General features: G+C 42.0%; 1 protein-coding gene across 1 annotated transcript in view; it reads left to right on the top strand.

The window, feature by feature from the left end:
- The first annotated feature begins 2,707 nt into the window (after positions 1-2,707).
- LOC130683490 (AP-2 complex subunit beta-like) overlaps positions 2,708-13,676 on the top strand; it is a 57,302-nt gene continuing 46,333 nt past the window's right edge. The window contains 3 exon segments of the mRNA XM_057501189.1: positions 2,708-3,029; positions 7,637-7,696; positions 13,289-13,394. Coding sequence (XP_057357172.1) covers positions 7,660-7,696; positions 13,289-13,394 — 143 coding nt within the window. The 5' untranslated portion in view covers positions 2,708-3,029; positions 7,637-7,659.

The raw sequence follows: 13,676 nt of genomic DNA on the forward strand, positions 1-13,676 counted from the left end.
ACCCGTCCCAGGGGAATCCGGATGCCTGCAGTTCTCCCATCTGGCTTTGAAGAACCCTGGATGGTGCTTGAAATCTCACAGACCCGCGGGATGAGAGCTGCCTTTGCAAATGTTTTGGGCCCCTCCTGCACTGGCCTCCGTGTCTGTGCATTCTCCCTTTCCTCCTTATCTCCCTCCCATTCTGACCTCCTCCTCTTACTCTTTTCTTATTTTCTGGCTTCCTCTCCACCTCTTGGTGCACCGTCCCCCGAGCTCAGCCTCCACTCCTACTGATCAGATGCTTTTTTGTCAGTACCTTCTGCAATGGCTCTTTCCTCTACTCACCTGGAGGTCTCAGATCAAAAGTCACCACCTGTGGATACCCTTCAGCCCCCTCCTCTGGTACCTTGACGATGCCGGGGTTCTTGTTCTCGAAGCCAGACAACGAGCTTCACAAACACTCAAGGTAGGAGAGCAAAAGTACAGGTACACAGTACTTTTTATTTAGAAGTACAGTGAGAGGAAAGGGTGCCTGGCTCATGCCAGGAGGAAACGAGAGGCTGGGTTGGTGCATTGTCTAGGGGATTTATAGGCAGTTGAGTATTTTTGGGAATTGGGGTCTTTGGGTGTGGACTTGTACCACCTGCCCTGCCCTCAAGGTGGACTGGGTTGTTGTCTGTTTGCTAGGGGTGTTTATAGTGAAGTCACAGGTTATGCTGAGATACCCTTGCAGAATGCTCAAACATTCCAGGCCAAGTTGCTCCTGGCCTTTTGACATTTAACTGATCTCACTGAAGTTGTCTGTATTCCTAGTCTGGTGTCTTTACCTAGAGAAGTAGTGTGACCTTGACTTTGCATAATGCTGAACACAGAGTTTTGATAGGTACTTTACATTGTTACATTGCTTTGACTGTAAATATCTTGCCTTGCTTTTTCTGGAGGCCCTCACCCTAGTCTGTCTAAGCCCATGGTCCCTGTCTCAGTAACCCTTTGCAAGCACCTTTCTTATTGTTCAAATTACACTGAAATGTGAGATGTGTTTTCTGGCTGGAGTCTACCTGGAGGACTCACGGTCCATGGATGAGATCTTTTGTGGAAATGTGCATCATGTGTGTGCATTCCCGTCTCTTTCATCCCTGTATCCCACATTCCATCCTCCTCCCCAGGATCCAAGGCTTCACTCAGCTTCACAAAGGGGTGCAAGATGAAGATGTAACTGCAGAGGGAAAATCCCGGGACAAAATACCTTTGAAACCTAAATTGAAGGGAGAAATCAACTGGGAGAAACTCATTTTTTACCCTACAAGCAGTCAGTCATCCATTTCTACTCTCTACTGCCTCTCACAACCCCGGTTGCAAAAGGGGCCCCACCCAGCCTCTCCTGTCCAGATAAGCCCTCTATGGATATGAAGACTACTTCTCTCCACCCCTTAGAAACACCTGTTGATATGGAGATGCACTAAACCAGGAAAGATATTTTGGAAGTATTGCAGTTTTACCCCTACCCACTCCCAGAACAAGCCCACACATGCTGCAGGGATGTGGACAGGCCTGGGAAGTAAGAAGACCTGAGATGGAGCCTCCTAAAAAGTGAAACAGGAGATTAACTGTGGGGGGGGGGTCCCCACAGCTTTTGCAGACAACTGGGCAAAAACTTTTTGTAATAACAGGGATGTTGTGTGCTCCATTTTGGGGGAGGGGATGCTTGTGTCAAGTCACTGATGCTTGGCTGCACCGGTTATGACCAGAAAGGACTCTGACCTTTCCCAGAGATAGGAGGACATCTTCCTTCCCGGAGAGGCCCAGTGAGCACAGGACCCCTGGCAGAAACCAGTGGAGCTTGCTTCCAAGAACTGGCCTGTTTCCCAGCCAGCCCTGTAGCCATCCCCGAAGCCCTCCTGGACTCGCTCCTAGTGGTAACTCCTCACCTCCACACTCAGGCCCTAGGCTCCCATTTGAACGAAGCCTACATGTGTGAAGTGTCTGTATCAAGACAAGACGCTCCCTGCTACTTTTGACCTTTTCTGAGTCCATTTGAAAGAAAAATGTCACTTCTATCGCGAAAGGCAAGTAAACAACATGGCTAGTGAGAATCAGCTGACCGCTTGAGCCTCGTGCCCGGCAGGGCTGATGGGCGGGTTACAGAAGCGTGCCCAGGGACTCTCAAGGAGCTCCCTCGGTATAAGGTATGGTTAAAACATGTTTTTTTTTTCTTGAAGTCCGCCAGGCTCTGCCGACCAGACTGCTCTGGTGCTCTCAGGGAGGCCAAAATAGAGTAGGCATTACTGGTCCCACTTTGCAAGTGGGCAAACTTAAGTAAAGGAGGCCAAGCTACTGCGCCAGTGTTACGGTGTTGAGACCAGGCAAGGTCAGCAACCCAGAACAGCATCTAACTCTGACGCAAACCCTGCTGGAGGCGGGCAGTAAGGACGCCTCAGCGCTTGGTGCTCGCGAACCACAGGCGGGCTCCTAAGCTGGGAATCGTCCGGTTTCCAAGAGCACAGGCCCAGCCCCGCGGCTCCGCTGGCCTTGCGATTGGCTCCATGGGGCGGGGGCGGACCAGAGCGCCTACTCGACGTCATGGCGTCGGGCAACGAGTGCGGAGCTTCCGTTTGTCAGTGGCCGGGAGGCCGCTGCGTCGCGTCGTAGGTCTGAAGCCCGCTGTCGCCGTGTAGCCCTCGACCTCTCCCCGCTCCCTCTGGTGAGTTAGGGGTCGGGGGCGAGGAGGGCAGCGGAAGAGCGGCTCTTCGTGACGTCAAGCCCCTGGTTGCCTTGAAACTCCTGCTTCAGACCCCTTACCCTTCCCAGTCCAAAGCCCGGGGCTTTGGCCCACTCCCACGCTAGCCTGCGGCTCGCACTGCCCCTGCGGGCATGACGTTACGCGCGAGGCGAGGTCTTCTGACGTGAAACGTAACTGTCCACCATCTTTGTCCCTGGCAAGTGGGTTTTGCGCAGTGGCTTAGACCTGGAGGAATCGTGACGCGCAGGAAACCATTAGACCACCTCTCTGGCTGCGCCGTCAGGCAGCTGCCGCCCCGCCTTTGCCCTCGGTGAGTCCAAGACAGCTTACTTTGGGGTATGTCCCTCACTGGGGGAAAAGGGGAACCCCAGGTTGGGCGCAGGCACGCGCGGCAGAGGAGATCCTGGGAGCGTGACCGTTGAGGCCGGAGTGAGCCGGCGGGTATGACCGATGGGAGGAGGGGGTTTAGAGAAGGACTCCGCCGCTCTTCTGGGAAGAGGGGCTCCCCTGATGTGGTCGCTGGGAGTTGAGGGGCACCGGGGGGGAGATGTGTTCGAAGAGTCGCGGTGGGTTAGCAGGGCCAGAGACCAGGGGTGTGGCCGTTAGAAGCGAGAAGCCAAGGGGAGAACCTTCCTTGTTAACGTCTTGGCGTCGTTCACTGAGGTACTGGGAACGTGCCTAGCCAGCATGAGGGAAAAGGGGTTCCCCAGAGGTTGGTCGCTTGGTGGGCAATCTGCGCCCGTCTCCCGTAGTTAAAGGTTAAGGGACTCCTCTTTCCCATCTGGTAATGGAGGAACATATCTGTAGAATCTTGAACACCCAGGGAAAGAAGACGAATTCCTGACATTTGGGGGAAGGGAAGAGAAACCTCCAAAACTGACCTGATGTGAGAGAGTGGGAAGTGAGGGGGGTTCCATTTCAGACTTGGATTTTTTTTTTCTGGATTTATCAGGAATGATCTAGTTTGAGAAAGGCTGTAGATTAAGCCAGAGGTAAAGAAACTGGAACTTCCTGTTTCGTATTCTTTGAATGCAAAGAATTTATTCATGCTGTTTTCAGAGCTGTCTTCTTTGTGAGGGGCAGGCTTTAAGTGTACTCACTTGGCTGCTTCATTATCCAGCGTAAATAGTGTTGATGCCTCATTAAACTTGGATTTTATAAAGCAGTATTTGTTTGTTTGTTTGTTTTTATTAAGGTAACATTGATATACACTCTTAGGAAGGTTTCACAAGAAAAAACAATGTGGTTACTACATTCACCCTTATTATCGAGTCCCCCCACCCCCTTACGCCATTGCAGTCACTGTCCATCAGTGTAGTAAGATGCCACAGAGTCCCTACTTGTATTCTCTGTGCTAAACTGTGTTCCCCGTGACCCCACACACACCAGGTGCACTAATCATAATACCCCTCAGTCCCCTTCTCCCTCCCTCCCCTTTGGTAACCACTAGTCCCTTTGTGGAGTCTGTCTGCTTAAAGCAGTGTTTTTTAAATGCCAAACACTGTCCTGATAATCACTGTGGTTTAAAAGAAAAACGCAGGTAGTAAGTTTAGAAAAGGCAGAATGACAAAAAAGGTGGTCTGAATGAGAAAAAATTTAAATCATTAGTTACTTTCCTGGTATACCTCAATTGCTTAGCCTCAGGGTACATTTATAAAGTAATAATAGAGAGCAGTGGATGAAGGAGATGCAGCTGTACAGCAAAACGTGTAACACATTCCAGTGATGACAAAGCGTGGCAGTAAAGTGAGAACTATTCGCAGGTATTTGAACAGTTTAAACTCCCAAGGAAGCAGAGAGGATAGTGTGTTCCAACTGCCTCACTGAAAGTTGGATGGTGAAAATTAATAGAAACCTAACATTCTGTGAACTAAGAGACTGAAGAAAGTCCAGTTCTTCCAGTTTTTTTTTTTTGAACATCCACATTTTAATGTGTACTATTGTAGGCACTGGTTTGAACCAAGCTGAACATGTAATGAATTGAGTAGGGTATGTTCCTTTTCCTTCCTTCTTTGCTAACTTTCAGGCTTAAGTTTTCCAAAGTTTAGTGGTATTTCAGTTAAGAATTGGATGTAAAACTTTTAAGCTTTGCTCTTTTTTCCTTACTGTGTAATATTAACAAATTGCTTTGGAGTCTGTCATGTTTAAATGGAAATCAGTTATAATTTCTTATGAGCTAAATGATAACTGAAGATACTTTTGTTTTTGCAGCATTATCGAAATAGCTGATTACCGCCTGTCACCCTTGTAATAGAAGTTTGCTGGAATGACCTTTCCGCTTTATACTTTACTCTGGCCAGTTTTTCACTATGAGCACCAGGCTGTAAATTCCATCTGTGTGTAAAAAGGGGTTTAGTGGCCTCACCAACTCTAATTTAGTTGTAATTTCCCAGAGACCTATTTTAAATTAAGACCTTATTAATTTTTTTCTGGCCTTATTTTCTTTAGGAGAACTGGAAGGAGGGAGTATAGGAAGAGAAGAGACTTTCACAAGCTGTATTTGGTAGAAAGTAGGTTGTGTTAAATCTAGATACATAATCTGTATAGGGAGGAGGCCTTCTCTCAACTGTATTCCAAAGTTTTTCAAAAATATATAGATAATATAACTTTTATATGAAATTCATGTAACATAAAATCAACTGTTTTGAAGTGAACAGTTCAGTGGCATTTGCAACTGCCACCTCTTCTCATTCGTTTTTGTTTAGACTTTCAGGGAGTTTCTTTTGGGCTTAAGACAGGAACTAACTTGATAAAGTCATTATGGGTAAGCTCTGTACTATTACTGTGTTACAACAGCGTGAGCTCAGAGAGTATGTTTCTCCCTTTAAGAGCTGGGATTCTTAATGTAGGATCTAAGATTGCTTGATAACCTGCTCTTGCTGAAATTTTGTGGGTGGCACATTATTCTCTTGTTAAGAGCACTGTGCTCACAGTGTGAATAGGACAGAATACATTCCTTGACAGTGAAATTTGGTAGGGGAGGTAGTGAAATGTGTGGGTCGCTAATAAAGGTAGGATTTAAGACTAGGTTAATTTAGTGTTTAACAGATTGTGGTGAAAACTGTTAAGAATTTAATGTGTGTGTATGAGAGCTTTGGAATACAGAAGAATTTCTTGTGCCTTCCAAAGAAACTGGGTGAAAAATTCCAGAGTTTTGGTTTTAAGTCTTCAGCAGCTTCTAAATGTTGATGATCCCATGGGCCTTAGAATAGCATAGTAACATCTTGGACAGACTGTAACAGCCTAGAGTCCAGGTGGGCTCAGTAATCATTTCTGGATACTTATTAGGTAACCAGATTTATTCCAGGTCTCTTATGTGAAGGGCTCCTTTCCTCAGTTTGCTCACTTCACATTTAGTTTACATTGTGAATTGATTAAATTATACCATTCTTTGAATTTTTGCTGGAAAGGCATTATGATAAAGTATTGCATAAGGCAAACCTGGTACAGATTTTTAGTTATGACAAATACTGTGAAAACAAATTTTTGCATTCTATAATATTTGTGAATTCTAGCTCACTTCTTTTTACAAGGTAATTCAGTGAAATTCTGGTTCAACCAAAACATTCTTATATAAGAACCAAGACTGTAAATAGCAAGCAGCTGCTTGAAGAGATAGCCTATGAGTCTAATTTCCCTTAGAGTGTCCACGTAACACATTTAGAGATCAGATTTGAGCCAGGCTTTTTTCATGATTTCATGTTTATCTGGCTCTTTTTCCTTAATTACACTGATTTCTTTAGTGCTTAGGTCTTTTCTCTCAGATCCATATTTACTGTTGTTTGCCAAATGTGTTATCACTCAAGTTTGCCAGATGTCACTCGTTTTTGACTGAACAGTACCGAGCAGGTGCCAGGGTATCTGTCCTAAATTTGGTAGTAAGTATTGGTAGTGATTGTGATAAGGAGCACGATACTCATTTTTGAGTACAGAAGGAATGTTATTAAAAGAAAATTTTAATGTATTTAGAGAAATCAAGTACATTGGACAAAGTCTTGGAGTTTTTCAAATGAGAAAACATTGTGTCATTGTTTAGGAAGAAATGTGACCAGTTGCTACTGTTTTTGTTTTACTGGTAGAGCCATGTGTCCCTTGGATTAATTCTCCTGGGAAATGGAACAGCAGAATTAACCTTGAGTCTGGGACTCATGTTCTTTTAAGTTTTAGCACCAGTTCTGATTCTCTTTTGTTATAAATATGACAGAAAAACAGTCACATTTTTTTTTGCCCTGTTTTTAAGTGTAAACTGATATTTATTCTTTGGGAATAGTGTTAGGCTAAGTGTAGGTTGTTGCAAATAAGAAAACCATGATTAAAAAAAGAATTCATGTGTAAAGCATGTTTACCTCTCTAAAATGCTTTTGGGGGAAGAATACTGTCCTATTAATTTAGGCTTTTTTTCTGAAAGAGCTTCCTTTCATTGAAAGTTGCCTGTAATGATGAGTAGGGTAGCAGAACTGTTTTCTCTTTAGACCTTATACTGCTTCAGAATACATGTTTTGGAATGACTCCATTTTGAGGCAGAAAGTAAGTCATATTTTCCTGAATGGAAAACAATGGGGAGATCTTTCAAAACAGCTTTTCCCTATCTTAAATATTTGAGTCACTAACTGAAGGTGTATTTACAAAAAGGTCTAGTTTTAGGTCTTTTAAGCTTTGGGTAGAAAACTGTGGATAAAATCACAAAGCCATAATAGGTTCAGATTATCGCTCCATTCTATTTGGCCTTTGCCCCAATTAGCTCCTTGAGGCAAGAGTTAAGTTCTTTTATCTTTGCATCTATTGAATCACGAGTAATGGTGATAAGAAGATACCCATTTTTGAATACCGAAGTTCTTACAAATGTCCTTAAAATTAATCAAATGCCTTGCTGGACATAAATAACTTGGATAAAGGAATTCTTTTTTCTTGCTCTAGGTGCACATTAAAGATCCAAAACCATGACAGATTCCAAGTACTTCACAACAAATAAGAAAGGTAAGTATACAAACCTGATCAAAGAACTTTTGAGTTCTCTTGAGATTCTTCAAAAGTTGTGGTATAAGATTGCCACGAGTGGAAAGTTCTTGACGTCTTCAGATAAGTAGACATCCACAGTCTCATTGAGGACCTTCTGCTTCTACAGAAAAGTATATTTGAGTAAATTCCTGAAGTATAGGTTTCTAAAGATAAGACTGTGCTGTACATCATTTTGACTTAAAGGTCATGTTTTAGTGAAAGGAAGGGCTCCAACACGGATCCGTTGAAAATTGATAGATCTGAGAAGAAAAGAGTAAGCAGCATGTTTCTTTTCTTTTCATTTTTTTACTTGGAAATAAACATTTTATAAGAAATATGATTAAAGCAGTATAGATATATAAAAAATAAAAATGAAAGTTCTTTTTCCCCTCCTTGTACCTGAGGGGAACTAGGTGTGTATACTCAGTCTTTTTCTGTGCATATAAATGCATATATTAATACTTACAGTTTAAACATTTTTCTGTCTTTAACAAAAAAGGGGCCATGCAAAACTACATAGAAATGTGATGTTTTTACATCTTTCCATACAGATCCACCTCATTTTTGGGCTTTGTTTAATATATTCTTTGTAGTTAAAATAGGGAACCATTTGAGTCAATTCCATGATTTTAAAGTCAGGCTGTTGATTAATAAATTTGAATTTATTAGCTCGTCCATCTTTGTAGTGAGAAATAACATTTGTTTTTACATATGACTGTGGGGCTAGAAAGTAAGCGTTCTTAGGAAAAGTCCAAATCCCTCATCTTTTGTAAAATTGTTCCTAAATAACAAAGTTCATTTCTAGTGCTATGTACATGGCCCTCCCATCAAAAGCAGGCCAGTTTAGCCCTTCTCAGGCTGTTGTGCGCCTCAGCTGAGCTGAGCTTACTCCTCAGGATCAGAATTCTGTGTTATTGTATTCAGTCATCCTTATAGTTACTGAAGTATTCTGGGCATGGTACCAACTAGCATTCCTCTTATTCTCCAACAGCTTACCTTCTCAGATGTACCTTTTCTCCTCTCCCCCAGGGGCTGAAATATGACTGCTTTTCTGCCCCAGAATTTATCTTTTTTGTTATTCCATGTAATGTTTACTGGCCTCAGCCTCCTGACTGTTGTGAGATTGAACTGAGATTGGTCTTTCGTCTTGAACACTTTGCAGAGCCTTTCTACGTTGATTTATTAATTCCATTCATTTATTCGGTAAATGTTTATTGAGTGCCTACTATGTGTGAGTCAGATTTTCTCAGCACTGTAAAATATATAGAGTTACTATTAAATGCCCTAATTTCTTTCAAGTTAGAGTATACCAAATGCCTAGATCTTGTTTTCTAAATATCATTTCCCACTAAAAGGAGTCATGATTCTTTGGAGAAAGGGCTGATTCCAGGGCAGGGTCAAGGCAGAGTACTAGGTGAACATAACATCTTGTACCAGAAAGGGGGGGAGCGCTGAAAAAACAATGGGACATGTCAAGGAGCGATGTGGTTTGAAGGGGCTCCCACTGGCCAAATTTGAGATGGTTTAATCATATAAAAAAGAGATCACGGTGAACTCTAACTCATTGAATAATATATATGTATATACACATAAATCATCATCATAACTAATTCAGGCAGGAGTCACTGATGAATGCTAAACCAACTAGCGGGTGAAAGTTTTTGAGGAAGGGATATTTAAATAGTCTCCAAGTTACCTTTTCACAGATTATTTACTAATTATAAAGGAAAAAATAGTAACTTCACAGTGTCAAAACTTGGCATTTACCACCTTAAGTATTCCATGCTACCATCACCAGTAGATAAATTAACATTTGTCTCTTGATGTCGTGCACTGAGAACACACCATCACTTAAGAATTTGCTGCCAAGATGCTTAACCTCAGTGTAATCGTGAGGGAATACCTGTGACAAACCCAAACTGAGGGCGTTCTATAAAATAACTAGCCTGTACTTAAAAGAAAATACTATCATGAAACACAAAGGCTGAGGAACTGTTGCCCATTAAAGAAGACTAAAGAGATATGACAGTAAATGTATTGTATGATCCTGGGCACAGCAGGGTAGGGGTAAAATTGCTATAAAGGACATTATCAAGACCTTTGAATAAAGTCTAAAGATAGATGATGGTGACATATCAATTGTAAACTTCCTGATTTTGATCATTATATTTTGGTTATGTAAGATAATTGTTCTTACGAGTTATACACTGACATATTTAGAGCTAAAGGACATGATGGCTGCAGCATACTGTTAAATGATTCAGGGAATAAATATGTAAATCTAAAATATGGTAAAGCAAATGTGGCGCCAGCATTAACAATTGGGGAATTTTGCAACTTCCCTTTAAGATTGAAATGATTTAACAGGCACATGAAAAGATGTTCCACATCACTAATTATCACGGAAATGTAAATTAAAATCATAATGAGATATCACCTCACCCCAGTTAGGATGGCCACCATAGAAAAGACTAGGAACAACAAATGCTGGCCAGGATGTGGAGAAAGGGGAACCCTCCTACACTGCTGGTGGGAATGTAAACTAGTTCAACCATTGTGGAAAGCAGTATGGAGGTTCCTCAAAAAACTAAAAATAGAAATACCATTTGACCCAGGAATTCCACTCCTAGGAATTTACCCTAAGAATGCACAATCCCATTTGGAAAGAAATATGCACCCCTATGTTTATCACAGCACTATTTACAATAGCCAAGAAATGGAAGGAACCTAAGTGTCCCATCAGTAGATGAATGGGTAAAGAACAGGCGGTACATACACACAATGGAATATTATTCAGCCATAAAGAGAAAACAAATCCTACCATTTGCAACAACATGGATGAAGCTGGAGGTATTATGCTCAGTGAAATAAGCCAGGTGGAGAAAGACAAGTACCAAATGATTTCACTCATTTGTGGAGCATAAGAACAAAGCAAAAACTGAAGGAACAAAACGGCAGCAGACTCACAGAATCCAAGAATGGACTAACAGTTACTAAAGGGAAAGGGACTGGGGAGGGTGAGTGGGAAGGGAGGGAGAAGGGGAATAAGGGGCATTATAATTAGCACACATAATATATGTGTGGGGGGCACGGAGAAGGTAGTATAGCACAGAGAAGACAAGTAGTGACTCTATAGCATCGTACTATGCTGATGGACAATGACTGTAAATGGGGTATGTGGTGGGGACTTGATAATGGGGGGAATCTAGTAACCACAGTGTTGCTCATGTGATTGAATATTAATGATACTAAAAAAAAATACTGTTAAAAAAAAGTTTGAAATTATTTAAAAAGAAAAGAAAAATAGGTCATACTATAGTTGCCTGGAGTGAACAAGGAGCTCCAGAACATTTTCTAGAAAACACAAATATGTCAGTCCTATTCTGTCATTTGGAGGTATGTAAGGGTACATTACAGAAACCTCCACAGTGAGTTGTTGAAGTGTATCAGCTGCTAGTGGCTTTCAACCTTGCCTGCACCTTAATGTCGCCTAGGAAGTTTAAAACAATACTGGTGAGCCCCCAGAAATCCTGATTTCATTGGTCTGTGATGTGGCCCAGTCGTGGGGGATTTTTAAAATCTCCCCACGTTTTTCTAATTTGTAACCAAGATTGAGAACCATTGCTAGCTGCTAACCATGTTTGGTAGATTTTTATAGGGGGAGGAGTAGGGGTAAAAGATAGGAATTTAATGGTATGTACAAGATAGATGTCTGACTTAGTGGCCCTCCTTGGCTCCACCCAGCTTATTCCCTATTTTTATTAATTATATCTCCCCAAAACCATCAGTCCCTTGTCACTCATTTTCAGCTTTTTTCAGAATCTCTTATTCTGAAATGTGTTTATTTATTCTGTTAATGACCAAGCTATTCTATAATGACATGAAAGGTTTAATTTTAAAACTCACCTAACTTCTCAAACCTTCCTTCTCTTGCAGTGGATCCTGGTAACCTTTTTTAATTCAGGGATTTGTTTAAGTTTAAGACTTACAGATTGAATCATACCTGGGTGAACCACCACATTTAGAAAAAAATGGATAGACCGAGTTCCCTTTACTTCCTACATCGCCCACCAGAACTGCCACTGGAACATACTCTTTAAGTTATGCTGTTGGAATAGTTTCAGTTACATCCTGTTTTGATTCTTTAAGTCCTGCTGCTAGTCCCAGTGCAGACTTTCTGAAACCCTGCTGCTTGTCCTTTACAGTTCCCGAAAGTAAATGATGGGAACCCAGAGAGCTGGATTTGGCAGCAGAGGACTTGGTGAAGAGACAGCTGACTCTTAAAAGGTCTAGCTTTTCTGGTTCAGCTGTTTTTGCAGCTGTCCATTAAATCAGTGATTTTTGTAACATTGATTTGGTTGTCCTGTTGGCCATGGCTATTTGTGTAATAAATCTTTTTAGTGCTCAACTTGTATGTTTCTTGCCAGTTTCATCCTTCCCATTTAGAGGCTTTAGCAGATCACATAGTTTGCCGCCCCCACTATTTCTAACTGGTGAATGAGGTCTGGTTAAAATGAACATCAAGAGCAGCCGTAAAGGTGGAGGGAAATGAGGCAGTTATTGTAGCAGAGTTTAAGCATACAGATGGAAGGTTGAACTGGGAGTAGTCTACTTTTTCATGGACTTAGTGGTGTATTTTCTTTCTTTTAAAAACAGCAAGGATTGTTACCTTCTCTTTTCTGGTTCAGCTTTCTGAAGATAGATGAGCCTGGGCCTTATAGTTCCCCTGGCCTTCACAGTGCAGGGCCCGAGGGTCACTCAGGTTGGACCTTTAGAAATGACTCTGGTTTGTACCATTCTTGAAACTTCAAGATTATAATTTCTGTTTGATTGATTGAATAGGATGAAGCCTTAAAACCCACTGGCTTCTAATTAGAGAGCAGTGATTCTCAATCCTAGTTGTGCATTAGAATCGCTTGGGGGAACTTAGAAAAATATGAACTTAAGAGTTCTCCTTGACATGCTGATTTATTTGGTCCAGAGTGGAGCCTGAGCATTGTTATTTTTAAATACTTCCCAGGTAATATTAGTGGGTGGCCAAGGTTGAGAACCTCTGGATTCAGCAGTCTGGAGAGACAGCTCGAAGGTAGCTCGCTCTGTCATTAACTCACTGTGACCTTTGAGCCTTGGCTCTTTATTTGTGAAGTTGAGAGTGGGTGAATGATATGATAACTGGAGTCTCTTCTGGCTTGAAGACAATGATTTGTGAACCCTTTCCTTGTCTGCGTGTATTGTTCTCCTAGGATCTTGCAGTTCTGATGGGAGGTGATCCCGCAGATGCCATTTTTTCCTCATGGTGTTAAGATTTCAGGAGATCCGTTTTCCCACTCCTGTGCCTCCTCAGATCTCGATTGTACCTTCCTCTTTGGCCATACCTTAAAAAACGGTATCCTCATCAGTGGGTCAGTTGATGTTCTAGGGACTTGACTTGTACCTATCCGATAACTGAAAAATTTTTATTTCAGTTACTGCCCTGCCTCTGGTCTGGTGTTGTTGTGTTACTTGTTATGTGGTACACTGTTCTGCTCTGGTTCTCCCGTTTGGGGACCTCACCCTTCTGTTTTCTTGTAGGAGAAATCTTTGAATTAAAGGCTGAACTCAACAATGAAAAGAAAGAAAAGAGGAAGGAGGCTGTGAAGAAAGTGATTGCTGCTATGACTGTGGGGAAGGATGTTAGGTAAGGGTGGTCACCCCTGCCGTTGGTCACTTCAGACCCATATCCTACTTTATGGCTTTTACTGCTTTTCTTTGACAACTGTTATAATCATAGACCCTATGAAAATGGATTTGTCCCACTGAAAACGTCATGAGGGAAATTACTTCTCTGTTAACTCATGGCTTAAGCTTTCTTGATCTTGTTTTGGCAGAATAAATAGTTTGATTTTGTTGCATACATGCAGCATAAAACCTGAGAGCTGGCACAGTTACAAACCTGTTCCTGAATTTTAGAAGATGATAA

The sequence above is a fragment of the Manis pentadactyla genome, chromosome 4, assembly GCF_030020395.1.
Source record: "Manis pentadactyla isolate mManPen7 chromosome 4, mManPen7.hap1, whole genome shotgun sequence".
NCBI lineage: Eukaryota > Metazoa > Chordata > Mammalia > Pholidota > Manidae > Manis > Manis pentadactyla.